The following is a 20738-nucleotide window of genomic DNA, read 5'->3' as shown; positions in this document are numbered from 1 at the left end:
ATTATTTCTCCCCTTCAATAATACCAATTGGTATTGTATTTTATGTCGTCGGAAAGCCAGATTTATTCACCTTTATAATGAGGTATAACTTGTAAGGATGGTGCATTTGTGGAATGAGCAACACAGTGAACCGTGTGGGTAGCGGCCCCCAAACTGTTGCCAAAATCCCCTGCAACATTATTCCGTTGGTCTTCACTCTCATTTTGAGCTTCAAGTGCTGGCAGGTGTGTGCAGTGCGTGCGTGCGTGCGTGCGTGAGTGTGTCTGTTGGTGGGTCAGTCGGTCGGTCGGTCGGTCGGTCAGTGAGTGAGTGAGTGAGTGAGTGAGTGAGTGAGCGAGCGAGCGAGCGAGCGAGCAAGTGACCACATTTCACCAACGTCAGCCCTGCTTTGGAAAAGAAAGAAAAAAAAGAATGCAGCATCACTTCCTGCAAAGTCTTAAAATATCCTTCCTCCCTCCGTACCACAAAGCCTTCTATACGCTGAGCTGAGGAGCCACAGACACACACACCACCCCTTATAAGAACACAGAGAGAGAGGTGAGCTTATTCACTGGATCCGCATCCAACCAACGCACCGACAGTTGGAGCCTATTCACTGGACCTGCATCCAACCAACGCACCGACAGTTGGAGCCTATTCACTGGACCTGCATCCAACCAACGCACCGACAGTTGGAGCCTATGTGTGCCAGTCTCATGTGAGTGACATTTTCTGGGGGCGCTACCCACGGTTAGCTGTGTTACTCATTCCACGAATGCACAATCCTTAGGTTATTGTTTTAGGAGTTTATTTTGATTTTTATGAGAATAATTCGGATTATATGACAATGAACTATTGTCATAATTCTAGTCATAGTGGATTTTTGATTTCAAGGACCCCCATAACTCTGAAAGTGTACAAATGGAACCAAATGGACCCGTCCCCGGACCCCACTTTGAGAAACCAATGTCAATCTATTCTGCCTGTGACAGAGGTGGCTGCAGTTCACCCTCCTGGCCTGAAGGGGCTCTCTGAGCTGGCTCATGCTCCTCTTCTTCTTCTTCTTCTTCTTCACGCTTTGGAACCAGCTCTTCTTCTACTTCTACTTCTACTTCTCTGTCCTCTGTCGCCTGCTGCGTGTCGTCCGCTTGACTCGCATTCTCCACTTCCTGTGTAGGCCCCGCCTCTTCCTGTTCCATCTCTCTCTCATCTACAGGGACGAGTTATCCGGGAAACAACAAAACGATGAGGGAGGGAAATATATCGAATTAAAGCAAATAATAATTATTATAAATGTATATTCTATTAACATACTCTACCATAAAAAATATAATAATAACAATAATGATAATAATAATATATTAATATACTCTACCCTACACATTGGTTAAAATAATAATAATAATAATAATATTTAAAAAAAAATCATTTAAGTTAGTAGTGGATTGCAGTTTTAAGTATCAAGGATACAGATCAAGGCAGATTTCAAAGTGTTAAATTGAATAGAGAATGTACTCTGTCGTTAGTAATACTGTATGCATTTAAATTAGGGATGCACAATATTTACATTTTGGCCGATAATTAACTGCATCGTCAAATCGACCGATATCGACATTGCAATATAAGTTTCAGGTAGGAAACTTATGTCGATATCAGTTCTATGATGACCGATTAATCGTGCATCCCTAAAAATGATGGTACATTAGATTTACCACCAACACCACCATCATTCCAACATTTAAAGAGGCAATCAATCAGAATCAGCAAGATGCAGAGTTTTTACGTTATTAACCAGACCAAGAATTACTTTTTTTTCAGGAATTGAAAAAACAAAACAAAAAGTGGAGTTAGGAGGTTTTGTTCATCATTGATAAGAACAGCTGAATGGACCTCCAAGCTCACAATGAGGTTGGAGGTCAAAAGGGGGTGGAGCCTGGAGTCAGCAAAACCAGCTAACTCCACCCCCCTTTGCTGGAGTAACGATATACAGCAACGATGTATGATTATTGTGGGGGGGGTGTCCCCAGTTCAAATATTATTATTTTGGGGGTCCCCAATTCAAATATGATTATTTTGGGGGGGTCCCCAGTTAAAATATTATTTTGGGGTGTCCCCAGTTCAAATATGATTATTTTGGGGGGGTCCCCAGTTCAAATATGATTTTGGAGGGGTCCCCAGTTCAAATATGATTATTTTAGGGGGTCCCCAGTTCAAATATGATTATTTTGGGGGGGTCCCCAGTTCAAATATGATTATTTTGGGAGGGGGGGCCAGTTCAAATATGATTATTTGGGGGGGGGGGGGGGTCCCCAGTTCAAATATGATTATTTTGGGGGGTCATGGCCTGAACAGGTTGAGAACCACTGTTCTCTAGGATCATAGATTGTATCCATTAAATCAGTCCAGATTAAAGAAGAATTGAGAGGATGCAGGGGGAAGGGGTTAGCGGGGGGGGGGGGGGGGGGGACCTGGGTTGTGTTGAAGTTGGATCTGGGGGCGGGGCTGCTGCTGGGTCTGGGTACTGGTGAAACTGTGGACTGAGCTCCATGGAGTCGGAGCCTTGGCTATAGAGGGAGAACCATCCATCCTGTTAACCAACCGTCTGTGACGGGCCCGTCACCACTATGAACGTTTCAATTGGCAATTAAACCGTCGCTCGAATGATTGCGATCGACGATTCAATTGTGTTTCTGTCATTGAACGTTATGAATAAAAATGTTAGGCCTTTTAGGTTTCGTAAACAAAAAAAAAGGTGCACAGGGCAGATATTACAAATAACTTAACATTTAATAACTTTATACTTTATATGAATAGCATTTTGAGCTTGTAGATCAGCTATTTCCACTTTTTTTGTTTTTTTTTATCTAAAATTTGTATCCCGCGATTTTGTAACCCTATTTTTTACACCCAGTGCCAATTGTCTATGTAATCCTGGGCACTACCTTCCCTCTGCCAACCTAGGGAGGCCAGGGCCGAGCTCATGCCTCCTTCAATGCATGAGAGCCAACTGACCTTCTTGTCACCTGACAGGGGAGAGTTTCCCTGGTTGGACGTAGCGCGTGGAAGGAACACGTTATTCCAACCAGTTCCCTTCCAGGCGCCCCGGCTGGCCAGGGGGAGGCAGTATAGTGACCAGGATTACTGCATGTTTTTGTGAGGGTACCTACCCTAGGAGACACGGGGAGAACATGCAAACTCCACACAGAAAGGCCCTTTCGCCAACCCCACCTAGGGTATGGGCACTGATGACGCGGAGGAGAGAACACGCCCCCAGCGCCCACAGCGTCCCCTGCGGGAATCGAACCCAGGACCTTCTAGCTGTGAGGCAACAGCACTACCGACTGTGCCACCGTGCCCTCCACTATTTTTTTAAAATGTTTGAAAATGTATGAAAACTTTTCAACAACATGATTTTCTATCAATGCTGGTACAGCCAGTGGAGTAAAGTAACTAAGCACATTTACTCAAGTACTGTACATGGGTACAATTTTGATAATAACACACACCTAGGACCACACATATCAGTATCACTGCAACAACATCTTGTTTACAATATTCACCATGGCAACATTGTATAGGGCATAGCAGTGTCGGCCATTTTGTGGTGCCACAGATAGAAAAACATTTTTTTCTGAAAATATTGATATAAATGATTTTAAGCCTGGAACCAAGCCATCCAGGCTCCTGGTGAATCATGACCATAAAACATTTGACTCAAAAATATTTGAAAACAACAACAAAAATAGGGTATTTATTAACTATAGTATATAATACAATTCAAATATGTTTTGACAAAGAATCAAATTTTTATGGTCAGGATTCACCAGGAGCATGGATGGCTTGGTTCCAGGCTTAAAATCATTTATATAAATATTTTCGGAAGAATGTGGGTTTTCTATCAAAAAGGCCGCCACTAGTATGCCCTATTGCCACTCACTATTTAGTTGTGTGTGTGTGTGTGTGTGTGTGTGTGTGTGTGTGTGTGTGTGTGTGTGTGTGTGTGTGTGTGTGTGTGTGTGTGTGTGTGTGTGTGTGTGTGTGTGTGTGTGTGTGTGTGTGTGTGTGTCTCTGCATGTGAGGGTTGTAAGCTCCAGTTCAGTCTTGTCTCAAGACCAGTTTTGAAACATAGGCAGTTTCCACATAATGATGTCTGGAAAATGTTCGGGGTTATCAGCTCGGGAAACTGTGTTGGCCTTTCACACGTGTGCCATGCAAACAGGAGAATGTCTGTTTCAGATGTATTCACATATAACTGAAAATACTTCATAATTAGGTGAGGAGAGAGATCAAAATGTGATCCATTTTATCTTTTATATTGTTAAAACATATCTTACGAGCTACCACCTCATTTTCGTCAGTACAAGATAATGGTTGTAATCTAGAATGACAGTAGCTCCATAAAGAACCTCTCACTCCGCTATACAGCTCCGAGATGAGGTTCTATGTCGTTCTCATCCGGAATCGGTGGAACGTCCGCCAAGGCTCCGCTGTTTACCCTTTTGTATACATCGTATCCCAAAACTAATGGTAGATTCCAAACTGCACGGATGTTTAAGGTTTGGTCCGGAGCATAATATTTTAGGTCCGGAGCGAAACTACCCATTTAAATCTCTTATTTAGTCAGCCTGCGGCCATGTTTCCCATTGTAGCCAAACCGGGAGCAGTACTGGCAGCGGACGTAGGGGGGTTTTCCGGGTTGAATGGAAAACATGGCCACAGGCTGACTAAATAAGCGATTTAAACGGGTAGTTTCGCTCCGGACCTAAAATATTATGCTCCGGACCAAACCTTAAACATCCATGCGGTTTGGAATCTACCATTAGTGTTGGGATACGATGTATACAAAAGGGTAAACAGCGGAGCCTTGGCGGACGTTCCACCGATTCTGGATGAGAACGACATAGAACCTCATCTCGGAGCTGTATAGCGGAGTGAGAGGTTCTTTATGGAGCTAGAATGACAGATGCGTTCCCGGTCTTAATGGGTTAAGCTCGATTTACACTCCGTCGTCGAGACAATAGATCTTCAAGCTACATGGTGATGGATTATAATGATGTTATGATTAAATTAAGTCCTAAGTGGTCTATATGTTACAGGAAAATTGGCATTCGTTGGGAAATTGGAAAGGTATGCTCGTTTTTAGGCGCAGGGCTTCGGCGCGAGGCGGGGCTTTGATGCGAGGCGGACCTGGCTTTTGTTGTTCCCCCCAAACAGGAAGCTACGCTAGGGGAACGCTGAGGAGCGCTGAAAATAAAATGGATAATATGAGAGAAATATTCTATGACAGGTTGGATAATGAAGCGGTTAGCCAAACTGAGCAGAGTAACGCTGTATTTTTAACTCGCGAGACGGTGATAGCGCCTCCAGGCGCGAGTGCCCGCGCCGACCGGCTGATGGTCTGCTAGTCGACTCAGCACCGTCCGAGTTGTAAACCGATAGGGGAAGAATAGATCTTTTCATGGGTTACTATCCACGACACTCTCTAATTAGTATGCGTGCGTGCGTGCGTGCGTGCGTGGGCTCTAGTGTGGCTTGCATTGCCCTCTAGTGTTGGTTCTACAGAATTGCCTAGTAACAGGTGTGTTGATTACATAGACAGATTAACGTCACCAGTCGCAATCAAAGTGAATCGATAACAAAGGGGGAAGCGAGGGGCGGGTGGAAGCGAGGGGGGGGTGGAAGCGAGGGGGGGGTGAAAACGAGCGCTCCTTTTTCAATTTCACTGGTTTTCCAATTTCCCTATAACACATATACTTCATTGTACGAGGAATAGCATGTTGCGTGCGTGCGTGCGTGGGCGTGCGTACCTCCAGACGGGGGCGCACTCTCCTCGGTGTCTGCCCCGGAGGGAGGGGCGTGTCTTGGCGAAGGCGACTCGGCCCTCAGCCTCCTCTCGAAGCTGAACTCAGGAAGTACGGGGGCCTGGGGGCGGGTCTTCCTGGCCGGGTTCAGGAAGTAACAGTACGCACACCGGAACGCTGCCACCGGGAGGGGAGGGGCCAAACAGTGAGAGAATGACAGTTAGGACTTTTTTTCTAAGTTGTGACAGTCATGACAGCACGAAGAACCACTTCAGGGGTCTTCAACGTTTTTCCAGACTAAGGACCCCCGTAGCTGAGAGAGAGAGAGACGAAGCAGGGACCCCCCACACTACGTATTGCAGGGGTCTTCAACATTAACCACTTGAACCCTAGAATTCCTTTTCTGAGGGGAACATAAGCCTAAAATATCCGATCTACAAGCTCAGAGAGCTTGTAAATCGGCTATTTTTGGTGTAGAGGGGGAAAAAAACAGACTAAGTAAAAAAAAAACTTTAATCTGAAACACAATTTTATACAATATAGAGTAGGGGGTCCCTGCTTCATCTCTCTCTCAGCTAGGGGGTCCTTGGCCTGAAAACGTTGAAGACCCCGGACGTATTGTATACAATTATGTTGCAACTTGCAGATTAAACTTTTTCATAGATAGCTTCATAGACTTGTTTGACAGCACTATCATCAGTGTTATGTCCAAAACGATTCTCGATTCAAAACATAGGATTTCAGGATCTACTTCAGTCTGCTGACATGAAAGCAGTAGCTTTCAGGATCTACTTCAGTCTGCTGACATGAAAGCAGTAGCTTTCAGGATCTACTTCAGTCTGCTGACATGAAAGCAGTAGCTTTTACAATTGTAAAGGTTTTATCAACTGATAATGTAAACACACATCCAAGACAACATGTCTCATGTTAGCCTGGTTCCAGACAAATCTGCCATTGGGAAAAAAAATATGAGTCTGGCCATGCCAGGCTAGTCTCATGTATTCACGCTTGCACACATTTTAACTTCTGAGTCTGACACTCAGTTACTAGAACAATAAATTAAAGTAATAAAACTGCTGTAACATAAATACAATTGGTAGGCTTAGGCTATCTGCCAAGCCCAGAACTTGCCACTTCTCAAAAATTAAAGCCACACCCCTACTAGCCAAGCTACCACTGTGTTTCTGATAAGGTGCTCAGAACCTAATTTGGGTTCTGTTCAAGAGGTGCTACTAACCCTGAGTTGTGGAAACACAGAACTCAGAACTTGTAGTAATTATGTCCAAAACAGTTACTTTTCAGGATTCAAATAAAAAAATAGCAAAAGTAGCAGATCGAAAACTCAAAATGTGTCGCTTGATGCCACGCTTCGAGCTTGTAGATCTGCTACTTTTGATGCTTGTGTGTGACGCTGTAGTATGATCAAGTGGGGCGTTAATTTATGAAAAAACACAACAAGTTAAGACATACTGTATAGCAAGATGAGTTTATTTATTTTTTAAAGAGGGTAAAAAATGTTATAGCGAAGATTGTAGATCTACAAGATCGCAGCACATTGTGAGCTTGTACAACTATCTTGCGTGTGTGTGTGTGTGTGTGTGTGTGTGTGTGTGTGTGTGTGTGTGTGTGTGTGTGTGTGTGTGTGGTGTCAGAGTGTGAGTTTCTCACCTAGATATTCAAACTCCTCTTTCAGAGCCATTCCATTGTGAGAGAAACACTGCTGGCATATCAGAGCATATCTGAGGAGGAGAGGAGGGGAATACTTTATTAACCCATTAAGACCGGGAACGCAATCCTGGTCGCTATACCGCCTCCCCCATGACAGCCGGGGCGCCTGATGGAGGGGAAGGGAACTGGTTGGAATAACGTGTTCCTTCCACGCGCTACGTCCTACCGGGGAAACTCCCCCGTCAGGTGACAAGAAGGTCAGTTGGCTCTCATGCATTGAAGGAAGCATGAGCTCGGCCCTGGCCTCCCTAGGCTGTGGGGGACTGGTGTAACGCTGGTGTAGGGCTGGTGTAGTGCCCAGGATCACTTAGGAAATTGGCACCGGGTGAAAATAAATGGGTTACAAAAATCGCGGGATTAAAAAAAAGAAAAGAAAAAAAAGACAGGGAACGCATCTGTGTCATTTTTATATTTCTTTGGCTATTCAAACAAATTGCAGATATACAAGCTGATACGGTAGCGCGGCACCGAGTGCCGTGCTACAGTATGAGCTTGTAGATCTGCATTTTTGGGGGGGGGAAATAGTGGAAAATTTGTGCAAATCTTTGAATATATATTTTTAAAGCGAACATTTGTGACTCAAATCTTTGCTTCTGGGGATTCTACAAATCCCTAACAGTTTTTCTGAAAAACGTATGTTTCTATGTCAGTGCTTCTCAAACCTTTTCATGTCAAGGACCTCCAACATTATATGTATTTTGCCGCGGACCACCCCCCCCCCCATCTCAAAATATGTTGTTCCAGGGACCCCCCCAGAAGCAATGATTTGAGTTACAAATGTTCGCTTTAAAAGAAAGTATATATTCAAAGATTTTGCACACATTTTTAAAAAAACTACAAGATAGACAGATTTTGAGCTGTTGTAACTCCTTTCATAAAAATTATCAGCAGTTCGGCTGCCTCTCTCATAAAATAAGATATCAACAATCAACATAGCACATTAGTTGGCCCACAATGCAGTTGGCAGAGTTTGGGACCTTGGGGAAAGTTCGGCATCGTGGCAGAAGATGAAAGAACAATAATAAATAAAACACAATATAGATTGAACTCTAATAGCCATAAAATGATTGTAAGGCGTTATCAAGCCATAGAGCAATAACGATGTCTTCTGCACGGGTAACAACAATAACATGGCCTCTGTTGTCCTAGTTTTACTGTGCTTGTTTTTGTAATGAATCAACTGAAGATTGCTTTTAAGAAATACAATAATGTCTGCAACATTATTGTTGCACCAATCGGCTCAATCAGTGTGTGTGTGCACGCACGTGCGTGCGCTGGCTGCACCCGACTCTGCACAGTGCAGCAGAAGACACGCTCTCCTCCCTTGCTCAATAATAGCCTAAATAAACCAAAATTCAAGAAAATTACGTGATGACAATTTAAAGTGAATCCTTCTTGATGCGACGTCTATTGTAAACTGAGTTTGAAACGTTGGCAGCGAACCAGCTCCTCAGACAAAAGCAGTAGTATTCCATGGAAGCAGATACTTTTAAGCATAACATTTTTAAGCCCTTTAGAGAGTGCTAAGTGAAATAATGCTAAACTCTGGTTTATTTATGTGGGTTTTACAATGACATAAGGTCATGTTTTAGTAAGTATGGTGCGGTAGTTGAAATGCAGAGTTGACAAAGGTTTGCTTTTTTGCCTTTCAATGCATTTTTGGCATATATATTATGATTAAAGTGGTTAAATCAATTTTTATAATATTTATACATCTTGCTGGGGCATTGTTTTGCAATTTTACCACATAAATTCACATAAACCCCCCGGATATTCCATCGCATAATCAAGGATTTTTGCCCGCGTTTTTCTGGAGGGTCTAATATTTCTACAAGTTGGGGCGTTATCCACAAGTGAACTGCTACCATCTCCGTATCTCACAACGAGACGGGACAATTGACCGTTACTTCGGTTGAGATCTGCCACCATGCAATCGCAGCGGAAAAGAGCCAGAGGTTGGGAAAGAGTGGGTGGCGGAGGGAGGGAGGGAGGGAGGGAAAAGCCAGAGCTAAAGGGCAGTCAAAGGGAGTGCCACAGCAGATGTAAACTCAGTGCAGAGAGTACAGATTCTAGATTTACTTTGCTTTACTTAATTTCTACCATCTTGCATAGATTTTTGTTGAGTGCATCTGGAAACATTCTCATCGGCAATATGGATAAGTTCCAAGCGTTCCTGAACTACTTCATGAAACAGAAGACCATCATTGGTTACGGTCTTATGGCTCTGATAACGGTCGGTGGTGAGCATATCTTCTCCGTGGTCTCCTTTCATTGCCCCTGCAGCAGACAGAACTTTGCATATGGGATGACTTTCCTGCTAGGCCCGGCTGCGGTGCTTCTGATTCTTGGCCTGTTCTTCAGCACCAGACTGTGGTGGATCTACACAGAGTGTTTCAACCGTAAGAAACAATGCAAATGGGAATGGGAAGACTGCACAATCTTCGTTCGTGCCAGCGTAGTCCCTATAATATGGCTGTGCGCCGCACTGCTAAACGGCACCTTTTATGAGTGTGCTGCCAGCGGTCTGAAAGGCTACTGTGTGAACAAGACACAGGATTGTCACCGGGAGCTGGCCAAACTGCCCTGCGACAAATCTAATGGCAACAGCACGGGGCAGCTTCTAATGTTCAGGGCACACTCACAGGTAAGCACTGCTACAATTTAGGCATTTAGCAGATGCTCTGGTAGTGTGTGTGTGTGTGTGTGTGTGTGTGTGTGTGTGTGTGTGTGTGTGTGTGTGTGTGTGTGTGTGTAGTGTCTTGAAGGGTTATAAAATATCTGATTAGCCTTATCAGAAATGATATGCTGGGTTAATCAGATATTTCATATCAATGCTGCACTATTTGTCCTTGAGCTTCTCTTATCAAAAAAATATTCCCACATTTCAATCAAGAAGGTTTTATTTGTCACCAACTTATAGAAGTACAAGAAGAGAAATGTTGTAGTGACAATCTTTAGCGGAACAAGTCCCAAAAATCACTTCGCTGCTAAGTGCTAAGTTGTATAAGTTGGTGACATAACACGGTAAAACCTTGATTCTTGATTTTGAATGAAATGTGGGCATTACTTTGTTATGAGGGAAGCACATGGACAAATTGTGCAAGATTGATATAAAATATCCGATGGACTTTATCAGCATATCAATTGTGTAATTAATAATAATTGTAATAATAGTTTTAATGTCCAATAGAGCTTTATGTAAGGGTGTGTGCTCTTTCTATTCATCCGCAGATGATGGGCTGGTGGGTCATCATCGTAGCTGCCGCCGTTGGTGTCATGGTCATTTGCTGCTCAAACTTCTGCTCTAAGGAGAGCTATCCCGAGCGCACGTTCAAGCAACGCTATGCCGAGAAACTTAAGGAGCACCTTGATGCCTTTGCTGTGGACTACGCCAGCAGGTTGGCCAAGAGCAAACTCCAGAGCTTCTTTGACAACAACAAGCCTGACCCTTTCGATGACCCCAGGGAATGGGAGGACATCTCACCTTACAGCAGGCTAATTGGGGGGGATACAGGCCCAGAAAAACAGAGAACCATAAATACAGAAAACCTGGGTCAAGACAATAAGATGTTTGAGAAATCAACTTATCCAGAAAACCTGGGGCGAGACAATGAGATGTCTGAGACATCAACATGAGAGCTCAGATGTACGCCCCAACCACCAGACATAAAATGGTGCGACTCCCTATACTCATTCAAAATCACCCTAAAAAGAGCACTGGTCTGCAATTTAAAACAGGACCTAGATAGTAAGTCTTCTAGCTTGCCACCAATTGTCTTGAATTTTTTTTGTATGTCTTGATTATGAATTGAATACATAGGACCACAATGGAAACAGCCATCAAGGCTGCCACTGTTTGCAATATTTTTATATAAACTGACCAAAAATTGTTAATTCAGGGACTAAAAAAATAAAAATGTAAATAAATAAATGAGTTGGAAAGTGTATGAAACATAATTTTGAGTATTGAGTCATTTTTTTCTTAAATAAATGAAACGTTTGAATCCAAAGAAATGTATCTCAGCTGAATATGTGCAAACGTTTTAAATTACTATTTCACACCTAGCCTATAATATAAGATATATATATCATTAGATGACCTTTATGATGTTTGCAAATAATACTAAAAGCTGCACTACACTGCACCTTGGATATACAGTATGTTTTCAGCACTACCTAAATATGAAACCTTTGTTTGATCTTTGTTCGTGTGACTTCCTAACTGCCAAACAGGCATTTACCTGATGACTGTTCCGTTTGCATTTAGATAATCTCACTCATTCATGCCCGTCTCTATAGCAGGGGTCTTAACGCTTTTTTACCGGGAACGCAAGATTTCTTTGGCTATTCAAAAATAGCATGAGCTTGTAGATCTGCTATTTTTTTTAATCTAAAACATTTTTGCAAATCTTTTAAAATGTTTTTTTTTAAGCTAACATTTTTAACTCTGTTACAACTTCTGGGGGTCCCTGGAACAAAATATTTTGAGATGGAGGTCCACGGCCAAATACATGTCATTGTGGGTGGTCCACTGATATTATAGCAACATACATTAAAAGATGAGATTTAAAAAAAAAAGCTTTAAAAACATATATTCAAAGATTTGCACAAAATGTTCACACACAATTTTTTTTTATAGCAGATCTACAAGCTCATAGCGCGGCACTCGATGCTCTAAAGCAGCTTCAGCGAGTCGCGGCTTCGAATCCCGAGCCCCAAAAATATCTTTAAAAAAATAATAATCATGGATTTATGTCAATGTGTTATTTTCAGATACGTATATTACCTTTTTTGAAAATAAATAAATTGTCTATCAAACAACACTATGGCGACTCCCCCTGCAGTAGGTCTGTGGACCCCCTAGGGATCACGGACCCCCTGTTGAAGAGGAACTCAATTTAGAGAAACACAAATTGAACAGCTTGTGGCACTTGATTGAAATATTTGGGTATACGGTATTCCGGGGGAGCGGGGGCGGGTGAGTAAGCCTTTTGGACCCAAATAAAAAAGTTGTCTAATGACCCACAATAATGTGAATCCAATTATATGGAGAATTTTTTATGGTATGACCTATAATGGTTCCAGAGTTCTATACAAAACATGAAGTTATAGCAGCACAGAGAGGCCGATTTCAAACATTTGGGATAGAGGTTCGTCCTTGGCCTACTGGGAGATTGCGAGGAAGGGAGTGCACGCTCTGCACACCAGTAGCCTGGTTGCTTAAGACCAGATTTTAGGAAAATGTGGAGACGGCTGACAAAAGCGCCAATTTTTTTCTACATGCTCTCCATCACCATACGTTTCATTTTGGACGGGGAGCCACGTCATCAAGATGGCAGAAGGCGGCCATTTTGGATTTCAAAGATGGCCACCGTAATATCTCTAAGTGCCAATATCTCGGTTTCCAAGCCACTTAGAAGGTCAATCTTGGTGTCAAAATTTATGTTTTTGGGGTCAAGGAATTCAATAAAGCTATTGGGAATGTAAGCAAGTGACTATATCTGCCATGATTTGGACATTTGGTTAATTCTGGCAATATATCGATTTGGATAAAAGCGTCTGCTAAATGACTGTAATGTAATGAATATCTACACAACTTTGCATGCCTCGGCTAGATTATGCACAACATAGAACTCACTGCTTCTCTTCAGATGCCCAACACCCAAAACCAAGATGAAGCAGGCAGGGCAGATCTCAATGTGGAAGGATGATGTGGTGGCACTCTTCTCCTGATTATATCCATGCAACACAGAGAGGGGGACATGAGCACCTTCTTTAACACATCCACCGCCAAGGGCTAATCTCATAATGTACTCACCAGTGCCAAGGTTTTATTGTTGTTTTTTTTTTTTTCAGGTCGCCATAGGCCCCGTTAAAATCCTTTAGATTGCCCGATCCACTGTTTGTAAACAACGTGCACATGTCCTTGTGTCTACTCGTCGAGACCGCGTGTCAAACGGAGCCGCCATGTTTGAGTTGTGACCGTTTATGTTAACATGGGAAATGCGAGGATGAAAATCTACATAGGTTTACAGGGCTTTTTGTGTACGACTTAGAATGGAGGCCGACGGGAAACAAAAAACGGGATCGCACTTCCGGTCGACTTCGGGTGGTGTTACACTGAAAATGGTCCCCCTAGAAAATTGAAAAAAAAATCAAAAAAAAAATGAAAAAGCACCACAGCCCGTAGGCTACGGGATCGGCGCTTAACCGTTGGATTTAACGGCCCGTAGAACTACGGGCCCGGCGGTCAATGTGTTAAGCATGAAAACCATCCATGCCCTCCCTCTCTGTCTGACAGAGGGAAACTACGGCTGGGAAATATGTCAGAAGAGGCAAGGGATACGACGGAAGGTGGCTGTGAAAGGACAAGCTGCCGGGGAATTGGTCTGATTTCTTGTGTGACCCTATGAACAAGCAGGAGCTCTTTACTTTATTCTCCGGAAAGATTGCATTAACTGCCTGGCCAGAGGGCAAGCTGGTCTTCATTACATCTGGCATCACAGTGGTCAGCACAGACACCAGCCACTCCATGCTGCCATGTAACCATGAAGAAGCCGACACCAGGATACGGATTCACCTGCTTGATGCCCATCAAGCAGCATGGCTGTTCTACCTGCTTGGTACTCATGTATGTATCCATACAGATGTTGTCGTTATCCTCATCACCAAGTTTCATGCCTATCTACAGACATCTGGGTCGCTTTTGGCACTGGCAAGACCTACACCTATCTTCATAAATACCATCTGCCATGCTCTGGCCAAAGATTACAGCACTTCCCATCTTCCACTTTTACACAGGCTGTGACGCATTCTGCGGGAAAGGGAAGAAGCCAGTATGATTGGCTTGGAATTCATACCCGGTCCTCACCCAGGCCTTAAACTGCATGGTAGCAAATCCATACACTTTTGTGACCAAAGATAACCAATAACCAACTTCTTGAGCGCTCCACAGTCATAATTTATGATATAACGAGTGATTTGGAATTTGTCAATGAAGCACCGGGTAGCTCAGTCAGTAGAGCGCTCGCCTTTCGACCACAAGGTCATGGGTTCAATCCCGGGCGGCGTCACCATCAACTCACCATATAAGTAGCACGGCCTGGGTACGGCAAGTCTTGCAGTAAGTACTGGGAGCTGATGGTAGGTGTGGCACTTTGACTCCACCTCAGCAATCCATCTCTGAGGGGCTATGCGCATTGTAACAGGGATAGACTCCCGCATCCTACTTACTCACCTAGAGAGTGCTTCGGCCAGAAGAACAAAATGATTGGAAGTTTGGAATACATTCCACCAACTCAAGATTCACTGCTGCAGCATGTGACGTCTACCAGTCTGGGATCTGGGCCTCGTCTGAACTGGCCCAGCAGCCGACACCTAGTCCAGAAGGAGGGGATGGACATTTGGTTGTCGACAACCAGGTCTGGCTTCCTGTGTGGAGCATTCTACTGGCTTCCTGTGTGGAGTATTCTACCGATGGCGTCAAAAGCCTACATTAAACTGGCCAAGTGGTTGTGGTGCAAGGTGCTCATGAAAGAAGGCACACTGGAATTGCACAGATCTTTGCAGTTGTCCATGTGACAGATAATTTTAATATGTTGTTATTCTAGAAATTGAAGCTAATAATTCACTTCATGCAGGTTATCAAGTTTTCAATGTGTCCTACCACTAACCAAGATGAAAATTATGTAAATATGCATTGCTAGAATTAACATATTTATTTGATCTTGGTACAAACAAAAATCAAGTGGTATTCACAATAGCTTAAATGCATTCCTTGACACAGAAAATTGAATTTTGACACCAAGATTAGCCAAGATTAATTAAGTGGCTTGGACGCCGAGATATTGGCACTATTGGCACTTATTGGCAGTTATAACATGGTGGCTGGCCATCTTTGAAATCCAAGATGGGTGCATTCCACCATCTTGATAATGTGGCTCCTACCAAAAACTTAAAGTTATGGTGATGGAGAGCATGTGGAAAGAATGTGATGCTTTTGGTCGCTGTGTCCACATCTGGACCTAAGCGACCAGAATAATTGCCAGAATGAACCAAATGTTCAAATATTGGCAGAAATAGTTACTTGCTGATATTCTCAACAGCTTTATTAAATTCCTTGACCCCAAAAATATATATTTTGACACCTAGATTGACCTTCTAAGTGGCTTGAAAGCCGAGATATTGGCACTTATAGATATTACATGGTGGCCATCTTTGAAATCCAAGATGGCCGCCTTCTGCCATCTTGATGACGTGGCTCCCCGTCCAAAATGAAACGTATGGTGATGGAGAGCATGTAGAAGAAATGTGGCCCTTTTGTCAGCCGTGTCCACATTTTTTTGCTAACAGACCGGACTACAGTGGTTCTCAAACTTTTTGGTGTCAAGGACCCCCCAAATTGATATGTATTTGGCCCGCGGACCCCCACCTGAAAATAGGTTGTGCCAGGGACCCCCCAGAAGCAAAGATGTGTTAAAAAAAAAATCACCTTTAAAAAAAAATAAGATTTAAAGATTGCACACATTTTCAAGATTTTTCAAAAACAGCAGATCTACAAGTAGTAGGGCAGTTTCGAGGCTCCGTGAGCACCCCAAAAACACATCTCTGTAACCTGTTTTTTTAGGACCCTAAAAGGTGTCTAGTTATGATTTCTTCTTGTTGCCCTGGTCAACTAATGTCCCATGGGGTTTATTTTTAACCTTTTCTGACACCTACCCTCTACCCAAACCATAACATGGTGATACTAGAGCAGGGCTACTCAACTTAAGATGGCTAAGGGGCCACTCAGCAAAATACCAAAAGTCCAAGGGGCCGCCATAAAAATTACGGTCCTATTTTGGATTTTTCGATTTTGTAACACACAATAAAATGTACATTTTGACATCATATTCAGGGGTGCACATAACTTTCCGTTTTGTCAACGGGGGGGGGGGGGGGGGTTTCAGCACGGTGCCCACCGGGACAGTTCCGAATGTCGCCGTTTTTTTTTCACTCACGCTGTTTGGTGAACCCCCCAAGGTTGGTGCCCTGTGCTGCGCTGCTTTTATCCGCCAAATTTGGGACGTTCACGGCATATTTTTGCACCATTACGGTACGTTCATCATCGGTGACTGACGAGTGCCTCTAACAGCCGCTGCGTGCAGCGGGCTGCGAGTCGCAGCCTGTCTGTGTGTCAGGATGCGAGGCTCACACAATCACAGCATGCGTCCCCCTGCGCCTATGGCTGTACATGGGGCCGACACGTGCTTTAGCGTGAGTGTGTGAGTGTGGCTTCAGGAAGTAAATCTCCAGGCTTTTATTTTTTAGTTTTGCTAAAAAATAAAAGCTTGGAAATTCCGGTCCCAGCTGTTGGTACGCAAAAGCGCCTCGCGTCGTCTGATGTGGTGCTCATTATTTATTTTGGGTGCGCATGCGCACCTGCGCACCAGTTATGTGCACCCCTGATCATATTCTTTTCACTGTACCAGTTTATTTTGTGTGTATGTCCAGTGGCATCAGTTCAGCAAAAGCTAAGGTATGGCAAGGTTAGGGTTGCCAACTCCCAGAGATTGAAATAAGGGACACCTATCCTGGGCGGGAAAATGTGGGGGTCAAACCCCCCCAAAAACCCCAAATGCATAGAAAACTATGCATTATACCTGTAACAATTGACGCACCTGTATGTATGTCTGTCTGTTTGTTTTTGAAAAATGTTTTAGCAACCCATACATTTGAACGGAAATGTATATTTTTAAAATGTATATTTTTATTTAAAAAAAAAAAAAAAAAAAAAAAGTTTTTTTTTTTTTTTTTTTTTTTTTGGGGGGTTTGACCATCGGGCCGCCAAGACGCGGCGTGCGGGCCGCATGCGGCCCGCGGGCCGCGTGTTGAGTAGCGCTGTACTAGAGAATACCATAACTCTTGATGTAAACAACATACAGCGACAAATGAACACATTTTTCTATATCATTTTGACCCAAGGAATTCATTAAAGTGGTTATTATAAAGATTCAAGCACATCTTGACACTCTTTCAGGACATAAACAGCCAAAAACTAGCAGAAAATGTTCAAATCACAATTATCACATCTATATTTCTCTTTGTACTAAACTTTTAAGGTGTATTATTTTTTACCATATGTTTTTTAGGACCTTTATGGTGTCTAGTTAAGATTTATTCTTGTTGCCCTGGTCAAATAATGGCCCATGGGGTTCATTTTAACCCTTTCTGACACCTATTCCCAATCAAACCATAAAATGGAGATAACAGAAAATACCATAAATCTTGAAGTAAACAACCTACAGAGACAAACGAACAAATTTTTCTATATCATTTGGACCCAAATAATTAGTTAAAGTGGTTATAACAAAGATTCAAGCACATCTTGACTCTATTTCAGGACAGAAACAGCAAAAACAAATGCAGAATATTTTGAAATCACATCTATATTTCTATTGGTACTGCATTTTTAAGGTGTATTCTTTTTTACCATATGTCTTTTCGGACCCTAAAGGTGTCTAGTTAAGTTTGAATCTTGTTGCCCTGGTCAAATAATGTCCCATGGGGTTTATTTTAACCCTTTGTTACACCTATTCCCAACCGCAACCATACAATGGAGACAATAGAAAATACCATAACTCTTGAAGTAAACATACAAGACGAGACAAATGAACACATTTCTATATATAATTTTGACCCAAGGAATTCATTAAAGTGGTTATTATTAAGATTCAAGCAGGTCTTGACTCTATTTCAGGACAGAAACTGCAAAAAACGAACAGAAAATGTTAAAATCACATCTATATTAATCCTTGTATTAAATACTTAAAGTAATACTAGGTAACGTTTTCAACAAAACTAAAGTTAAATTGTATATCTTTTGCGAGTGGCAAAAGTTTCACAACACCCACTCCGTGAATTTCACCCCCGGAAGCCTTTTATTTATATATTTTCTATTGAACGTGTACGGGGGGGACTTTCCCGGGAAAATGACGTTCCTGGCCAACGTCATGACGTCGTGGCCGACGTCCTCAGGAACTACCGCAACGGTTTCCTCTTTGGCCAGGAACTACCGCGCTATTAACAAAAAGGAACCTCACGCTGATGTTAAGAGAATGTAGAATTGGGAGATCGAAAAAGAACAGAAAAAGAAAGCACAGCTCATGGTAACTAATGCTCCACTGGCTAAGAGAAACGATCCGTAGATAGTATAAAACAATTAAAAGATCGCTTTTTGAAACGCTTCCGGCTTCCGGTGAAAACGAATGGAATTCTGGGTAATCGAGGACTAGGGAAATTGTATGCAGTGACGGTAGTGACCAGCAGAGGTTGCTAAAAATCGTTATTTGTGATTTTGCATTGTACAACTTTAAGGTGTACTGTAATGTAATGTAATGTATTCTACTTTACCCCATGTTTTTTTTAGGACCCTTAAGGCGGTTACACACCGGCGAATATGCGAATATACGCAAAATTCGGACTCGTTCCGAATAATTAAAAGACGCTTTTTTCGCTCCGCGAAACTGGTGTGGAAGCTTGCATTGACTTTATAAGGTTTTTTTAAAAAACGTATTATTCGCATGAAAAAAATCGCCCCGGTGTGTAAGGACCTTTATGGTGTCTAGTAAAGATTTCTTCTTGTTGCCCAGGTCAACTAATGTCCCATGGGGTTCATTTGGTGACCATTTTAAATCGATGTCCACAGGAGTGGCGTTTTCATATCTGAACCAGACAACGTACAAGGACAAATAAACCCACTTTTTCATAGAATGTTTACACCAGGAATCAAATGGAAAGGTCACTGACATGGTACAACCATTCTTTATTGGTGAAAACACACAAATATCAAATTCTGGCTTATATTTAGGCATAATATAACTTTCTTAAATAATCAAAACACAATTTCACTGATCAGTATCATCCATCTCATCATCAAACTCCACCTCATCCCTCATCATCATCATCATCATCACTGATGACACCAGCAGCCAACAGGTCAATGAGAGATAGGAGCAGAATATGCCCACAAGACCAGACAGGCTCCAAAATCCCTCCTTCTGTCTTCTGCCACCCCTGACCATCATCATAGGATTTAGGCCTCCAAAAGATTCTCAGCTGCTCACTTGTAACAGGTCACTCTATAGTTCACCCACTGGATGTGGGGGATGAGTGTGTCCTGGCATGGGGGCAAGCGAGCTGGTCCACGCCTCAGCTTCGACTGCGTCTTGATGGAATCAAGACCACTCTTGATTCCATCAAGGGCGCAGTAGAGGCTGAGGCGTGGACTTTCGGAGAAATTCATAGTGCAAGGTCCAGCCACCAGGAAACCCCAGGACTTTAAGTTCTTTCTGGGCAATGAGGAAAATAAGCGACAGCTCTGCCAGTTGATGCTCAAGGTCTGGGGGAGTAAGGAGGCAGCATCCCGGCTGGCAAAATGTGAAACAGCTGCTCTCATCGTGGAAGGAACAGCTCATAAACTTGTGGCATTAGATTGAGAAGTGAGTTGATTGATCAATACCTAGATAACTTTGGTGAGTTCTTGTGTTAGCAGATTTGCCAAGAATGATTGTTGATGTTGATGACGACATCAACCTGCTCATCTACCTTGACACTGGCACAGGCAGGCACTGGTAGCTGGTAAATGTCACAGAGCTAGCAACCTCTCTTGGGCAGCCATACTGTAGCACCCTGCTTGGGTACCATGTATTCAGTGGTCAGGGCTGTACTAGTTCCTTCAAGGGCAAGGTGGCACCACTCAAAAAGCTGCAGAAGAACCCCAAATTTCAAAAGGCTTTCAGGTTGGTGTATGATCATCCTAACAATATTCAATGATGATGATAAGAGGGAAGAGGTTGAGATGGATGATACTGATCAGTGAAATTATGTTTTGATTATTTAAGAAAGTTATATTATGCCTAAATATAAGCCAGAATTTGATATTTGTGTGTTTTTCACCTATAAAGAATGGTTGTCCCATGTCAGTGACCTTTCTATTAGATTCCTGGTGTAAATATTCTATGAAAAAGCGGGTTTATTTGTCTTTGTACGTTGTCTGGTTCAGATATGAAAACGGCACTCCTGTGGACATCAATTTAAAATGGTCACCAAATGAACCCCATGGGACATTAGTTGACCTGGGCAACAAGAAGAAATCTTAACTAGACACCATAAGGGTACTAAAAAACATGGGGTAAAGTAGAATACACCTTAAGTATTTAATACAAGGATTAATATAGATGTGATTGTGAA

At 42.8% G+C, this 20738-nt stretch overlaps 1 protein-coding gene across 2 annotated transcripts in view; it reads right to left on the bottom strand.

Annotated features, from left to right (window-relative positions):
- Positions 1-207: 207 nt before the first annotated feature.
- LOC308100780 (endoplasmic reticulum junction formation protein lunapark-B-like) overlaps positions 208-20738 on the bottom strand; it is a 48324-nt gene continuing 27793 nt past the window's right edge. The window contains exons 13-16 of one of the 2 annotated variants that reach the window (XM_080449889.1): positions 7449-7519; positions 5787-5957; positions 2448-2543; positions 208-1189 (exon numbers count right to left, since the gene is read on the bottom strand). In XM_080449889.1, coding sequence (XP_080306015.1) covers positions 954-1189; positions 2448-2543; positions 5787-5957; positions 7449-7519 — 574 coding nt within the window. In that variant the 3' untranslated portion in view covers positions 208-953. The remainder of the gene's footprint in view (positions 1190-2447; positions 2544-5786; positions 5958-7448; positions 7520-20738) is intronic. The other variant, XM_080449890.1, reaches the window with a different exon arrangement.

Source organism: Gymnoscopelus braueri (assembly GCF_963280865.1).
Source record: "Gymnoscopelus braueri genome assembly, chromosome: 14".
In the NCBI taxonomy this organism is placed as follows: Eukaryota; Metazoa; Chordata; class Actinopteri; order Myctophiformes; family Myctophidae; genus Gymnoscopelus; species Gymnoscopelus braueri.
Note: the sequence above shows the minus strand (reverse complement) of the source record. Positions and strands in the feature narration are given on the sequence as shown.